The sequence below is a fragment of the Amborella trichopoda genome, chromosome 3, assembly GCF_054954075.1.
Source record: "Amborella trichopoda isolate Santa Cruz 75 chromosome 3, AtrichopodaSantaCruz75HAP2 v2.0, whole genome shotgun sequence".
NCBI lineage: Eukaryota > Viridiplantae > Streptophyta > Magnoliopsida > Amborellales > Amborellaceae > Amborella > Amborella trichopoda.
In genome coordinates, this window is record NC_142338.1 from 8,066,340 (window position 1) to 8,072,899 (window position 6,560).

At 41.5% G+C, this 6,560-nt stretch overlaps 1 protein-coding gene across 1 annotated transcript; it reads left to right on the top strand.

Moving 5' to 3' along the window:
* Positions 1-862: 862 nt before the first annotated feature.
* Positions 863-6,330, top strand: LOC18428928 (protein OBERON 3). Its single transcript, XM_006838224.4, has 2 exons — positions 863-4,812; positions 5,453-6,330. The coding sequence occupies exons 1-2, from the start codon at positions 1,425-1,427 to the stop codon at positions 6,034-6,036; spliced, it is 3,972 nt and encodes a 1,323-aa protein (XP_006838287.1). The 5' UTR covers positions 863-1,424; the 3' UTR covers positions 6,037-6,330.
* Positions 6,331-6,560: the final 230 nt, after the last annotated feature.

Consider the following 6,560-nt stretch of genomic DNA (forward strand, 5'->3'; position numbering starts at 1 on the left):
AGGTTTCCATGAGGCATAGGCTTTATGAAAACGACATGAAGCTTCACCTCGATTCTTGCTTGGAAAGTACTTTCAGTAATGGAAATTGACGATAAAATTTAAAACTCAAAAAATAGTAAAGATCTTGAAGAATTGTGAAAACTTATTTTTAGGGTGAAATGGACGGTTGAGATAATTAGTGACAATATAGACTTTTTTTAGAGTTTGAAATCATAATATTTTTTTCACAAGCATAATGTTCAAGCCGAGATGATTGATTTAAAGTTTTTCCAATGCTTGAATTGCAATTTTCGATGAGTTATGAGGTGTGAATTAGGTCGGGTCCAAATTACTTGGACCGGCCAAGTCCAAATCACTTGGATCTAACCCAATCCTAGCCCATATAAAACTTAGTAGGTTGGGCCGTATTTCTACGTACACAATCTAGAAAGTATAATGCATCCATCTTTAAGATAGATGCAAGAAGGTGTTCCATTTAAAAACAATAGGAACTAAAGGTTTAAATGTTTTTTTATTAAAATTATTATTTTTAATTTTTAAAATTAATTTATATTCATGACCTCTACGTTAGATATTACATGTCTTTGAAAATTAAGTCTTAAAATCAATCTCAAATATAGACTTACCGAGAGGCCCGCATTTGTACATATGCGGGCTTGGCTGCATAATAACCGGGTCCATATGAAAATTCAATTACTTGTTAAAATAAAGATTGGTTGGGTGGCAGTCAAAAAGCAAATCAAGGTCGATGGCAGCGGGCTTAGCGAGAGAGAGAGAGAGAGAGTGAGAGGCTCCCGTGACGTGGTTAAAGAAGCAGGTTGATTTGAAATGTGTGACCCCCTTGTCAACGGAAGCCAACGAGGAGAGAGAGAGAGCGAGAGACAGTTTGTCAGAGAGGAAAAGGGTGATCAGTTGCCATCCATATTTACCGCGTTGACTGCTGCACAATTTCATAGCGAAGCAAAGACATAATATAAAAGTTCCCCATTTCTTCTCTACACAATTTTCTTCTCTCTCATCAACCCTCGCTCTTCTTCCTGGCATTCTCTCCTTCTCCCTCACTCTAGAGCTCTATCCCTTCCTGGCGCAATTCTCCTCTCTCTCTCTCTCTCTCTCTCTCTCTCTCTATGGCGAGCTCCCTCTCGTTCTGGGAGCAAACCCTAACGGAAAATCCCTTTTCCCGGCCATCGTTTCGGCCTCTTTACCAGGTATGAGATTTCCTGCGATTTCTCACTCTTCTAATATCTGAAACTGGATTGTAAAAGCTCGATAATCCTATTGTTATCCTCCTTTCTCTCTCCTTGTCGATTTTCGACATCTATGAAAAGCCAGACTGCCTCTTCGCTCTGTGCATGTTTCGGGGTTTTGCCTAGGGGTTTTATGTGAATTTGTTCGTGTTGGTAGAGTTATACGAGTCTGGATCAATGAAGCGGCAGAGATCTTACGGTGAGGACCTTGATAATGTTAGTGACAAGGGGGTGGCTAGGCTAGAGAGAGAAAGGGGAAGAAGGGATCAAGAACACACAAGGATGAGATCTTTGAAGGTTTTAGAGGGAGAAAGTGCAGATTCTCACTACAGGAGAGGTGGATACACCAGTTTCGAGAACGGGAGGAAGGGCTTCAAATATGAGAAAACCCTAGATGAAACTAGAGAACTTAATAGAGTTCACAAGAAGCGATTTGACCATGGTGATTCTCGAGGAGAGAGAAAGGGCTTCGAAATTGGACGATCCGAGAGTTTTCGGAAGGGGTTCCAGAGCGACAGGATCCATAGATCGAACAGTTCCTCAATTTCTCGAAGGGAATTATATGAACCTGCTTCATGCAAAGGGTTTCGATCTGATAGGGTTCATCGGTTTCATGATGGGAATGAACCAGAGAGATCACACAGTAGGAGGTCGAACACGAACAGTAAGGAAACAGATGAAGATGCCCCTTCACAGAGGTATGGGATTTCCGGTAAGAGCAAGAGAATGGGGTCTGAGGATAGGGGCAATTCGGTAAATAGCATGATGAAGTCTCCTCAGAGTTCAAGAGAAGCGGGCAAATCTCCACAGCAGTCGAAAGATTCAGAGGAGCAAGTGAAATCCAAGTATAACAAGGTTAGTAGTAGTAGTAGTGAAATGGAAGAAGGAGAGCTTGAACCTGATCCGGTACCTGAACCTAAAAATGAACCTGAATCCAAACCCAGGACTGAATCTGAGCCTAAAGATGAAGTTTCTAGTAGAACCAAAGAAAACTTTAATGCTTGCCCTGAGTCTTCATTTAATTTGATTCATAAACTGAAAGAGGAGAATAGATCAGTGGTGGCATCTAATAAGATGGAGGGGTATCATGAAGTAGAGATAGAGAGAGAAGATGGCAGTGAAAGGAAGCATGGGGAAGAGATAGAAAGAGAAGAAGGTTCTGATGGGAAGCATGAGGAAAAGATAGAAAGAAGAGGAGGTTTTGATAGAAAGAATGGGGAAGAGGTTCAAATTGCAGGAGTTCCTGATAAGAAGCATCAAAAAGATATGATGGGTTTCTCAGTAGAATCAAAAGAGGTTTTGGATTATGCATTGAATCACGGGAATGAGGATGACTTGGATGAAGTCGTGAAAGGTTCGGATGGAGATGCAGAAATGGAGATTATTCACAGAGAAGAATGTGAGCCTTTACCAGAGGCTAACAGAGTGGTTTGTGAATTAGACTCAAAGGCATGTGATGCTGCTGTGGAAGAAAGCACTATAAAGTTAAGTGATAAGGGGATTCCATCTAAAACTGACGAAAAAAAGTCAATGTATATTAGAGAGAATGTCGTTCGCTCTGTAGTTGCAGAAGAAATCTCCCGTAAGATGACTGTAGTTGCAGAAGAAAGCGCCCGTAAGATGAATGCGAATGCTATTTGCCATGAACCTTTTGATGTAGAAAAACAAAGTGGGATGAAAGACATGGACCTTGATATGGAGGCTGAGGATTTGGGAATGTCCAGTGAATCTAATAAGACAAATATTGATGAGACCGGCAGGCACGATTTGACTTTGAGATTCATGCCAGAGAAATTAGAACTGGTTCCTATGAATTCGGACAAGGAAGGGGTTGAGACTATGAAAGGCAAAGGTAAACAGCCTGTGCTTTCTTTCTCTGATGCGCCCCAGCCCAATTGGTTGGTGAGAGATTTTCTTGCAGCAGGAGATCGGTGCACAGGTGAAGAGAGAGAAAGCAATGAAAATAGAGGAATGGAAGGGACAAGCAATCGGGGCTTTGAGTTGTTCTCTCATTCTAATGTTGGGGCGAACAAGATTGCCAATAACTCCAAGGAGGTAAAAGCTGAGCCCCTTCATCTCTATCTAGGCTTGCCAGACGTCTCCCTAACTCTGGCTTCTCCCACCCCGAGCTCGAACGCTACTCCATCATCTCCTAAACAAGCAAGAAGCGTGCAATCCTTTCCCACAACTCTTCAAACTCGCACAATGTCAGATGGGTTCACTACCTCGCTCTCCTTTTCAGGTTCTCAAGCTTTCACTCATAACCCTAGTTGCTCTCTTAACCAAAACTCAGTGGAAAACCATGAGCATTCAGTTGGTAGCCGCCCCATCTTTTCAGGTGTCGACCAAGTTGTTTGTGGTGCTGGGCAAGGTCAGTCTTCCAATGAGCAGCTCCATTATGGAACTAATGTTTCGAATTCTTTACCCCAGGAAAGGCCTAAACAGCGAAAAGAAGTCCCGTTATATCACCGTATACTACAAAATGGAAATGGGGTGCCTCAAAATTTGCAGGGTGGCTCGGCTTCACAGAGTAACAGATCTCATGTTTTGAGTTGTAGAGTTTCAGAAGGTAGTTTGGGCAGGAGCAATGGGCCAGAGAGACAGGTGAGCTTTTCTAGAGATGTGGCATCCCAATCGAGGAAAGAAGTTGGGCCTTCTCCAAGTCAAAGTGTTGGTTCTCGCGAGACCAGGCCTGAGCATATCAAGCCGTCCAGGGGCTCGCAGAGATACCCTGAACAACTTGTTGAGAGGATGATCTATGAGATAGTTTCAGAACCCATTTTGGAAATGGCAAGGAGGCTTCAAGATATGCCGGAACAATCGATATTGTTTCTAAAGGAGCACATGTATGAGATGATGGTGAACAAGGAAAGGCAAGGGCACTTATTGGGGTTGCAGGAAAAGCTTCAAAAGAGGAGCGAACTCACAATGGACATGCTATCAAAAGCTCACAAGGCTCAGTTGGAACTTCTAGTTGCTATAAGGACTGGACTCAAGGAGTTCTTGCGCCTAAGTAACAACTTCTCATATTCTGATTTAGTGGAAATTTTGTTGAATTTGAAGTGCCGGAATCTTTTGTGTCTTAATCAATTGCCTGTGGATGAATGTGAGTGTAAAGTTTGTGCTCAGAAGAATGGGTTTTGCAGTGCATGCATGTGTCTTGTTTGCTCAAAGTTCGACTTTGCATCCAATACTTGTAGTTGGGTGGGTTGTGATGTTTGCCTACATTGGTGTCATACTGATTGTGGGCTTCACCACTCTCACATAAGAAATGGGCATAGTGCCACAGGATCTCGAGGGGCCTTGGAGATGCAATTCCACTGTGTTGCATGTGACCATCCTTCTGAGATGTTTGGTTTTGTTAAGGAAGTGTTCAGAACATGTGGAAAGGATTGGAGTGCTGAAACTCTTGCCAAGGAGATTGAATATGTGAGAAGGATATTTCGTGGTAGCGTGGATTTAAGGGGGAAGAGGTTGTATGAGATAGCAGATCAAATGTTGTCGAAATTGGAAAATAGGGCAAACCATTTGGATGTCTATGCAAGCATCATGATATTCCTGTCTGGTAAGCACTGTGAATGCTTCTCTCTCCCTCTCTCTCTATCTATATATATATATGTTCTTTCTTTTTGGTGATATGAATAATAATAAAATGGAATATCAAAAACTATAGTCAATTTGGTTATCCTGTCCAAGGAAATAATGGATGGTGTTGGAGAGTGAGAGAGACCTGCCAGTGAAGGACTGACACCTCAAGGATGGAACCCTCTTATTCCATCACTGTCCATTATCTCATTGGAAAGTGATATGCCCAATAGAGTATAATGGTCTTCAATTTTTTCACGCTCCATTGGACATCCAAATTCAAGATTCTTCTGCAGTTGTGTGCACATGTGCCACACACTTTTATGCATCTTTGTATATATAATATTTTTCAATATTTGATGTGCCCAATAGAGTATAATGGACTCCGATATTTTCATGCTCCATTAGACATCCAAAGTTAAGATTCTTCTGCGGTTCTCCTTATCAATACACAAGTTAACATTTTCAAAAAAAAAGAAAAGAAAAAAGGATTCTTCTGCGGTTTGTGCACATGTGCCACACTTTTATGCATCTTTGTACATATAATATTCTTCGTTGCTTCATATGATTAATGCTGTCTTTCTGTTCATTACCTTGCGTTTCATATTTGTAAATTACAGAAGGTGAATGCAATTTTGGTGGTGCTCCTTCTTCCTCTGCTGTGAAGGATGTTTTTCATGTTAATCAAGGAAAAACAAGTAATGGTCTAGAAGGGTCATGTCAAGACGCTGTTTATAAACTTCCTCATGTTGCTTCTGCTGAGAAACTTCAACATTTGGAGAATGGAAGTGCCATTATGCTTACTGGCCTAGATTGGGAGCAGGGAGGGAGACGAAATGGTGGATCTGATCTGCCATTGGGCATGGAAAAGAAGCCTGTGATGGATGAATTGGAGAGCATTGTGATGATGAAAGAAGCAGAGGCTAAAATGTACCTAGTTCGTGCCGAAGATGCAAGAATAGAAGCTGAAGGCCTAAAACGGATTTCTGATGCCAAGAAAGAACAGTTGGAAGTAGAGTATACTAACAAGGTTCTAAAGTTACGCTTGGTTGAAACGGGGGAAAGACTTAAACAGAAGCTTGGAGAACTTCAGGCCCTAGAAAAGGTGCACAGGGATTACTTTAACATGAAGATGAGGATGGAAGCCGATATCAAAGATCTGCTATTGAAGATGGAAGCTACAAAGCACAACTTCAGTGTGTGAGTTGGCTTTCCTGCCTGTTTAAATTTAAGGACCTGCATCATTTTCAGGTACTGTTTCATACTGTACCTCGAGCGAATTGCACTCATTGTCAAAAACAGACTTAGATTGTGGGCTTTAGGTTGTCTTTCTGTTTTTTGGGGTCTGTATTGTATACAACCAGTTAGAGTGTCATACATTTTTCTTTCTTTTGGTGGCTAACCAGAGTCTGTACAGTTAGACTGCCGCACCTAGTGTATCTGGTTCCTCATGTAGAATCAAAATTGAAAATGAAATCAGTTAACAGCAGTTCTATAATGAGTTTTAGCTTGCTGCAAATGGGCATTTTTATAGTGGCCTCCTTATTTATTTATTTGTTATTTGATGGGTAACTATGAATTCATTAAACTGATGCCAGTCACCTCCTTATTCTTTCAATGCTGTGGGGGTACCACTTTACCATTCTTTCGTAGGACATGTCATTTTGCTGGCTAGTAGCAGGATTGTTTGGATAATGTTAATAAGCTAGTTTGTGATAGCCTATCTTT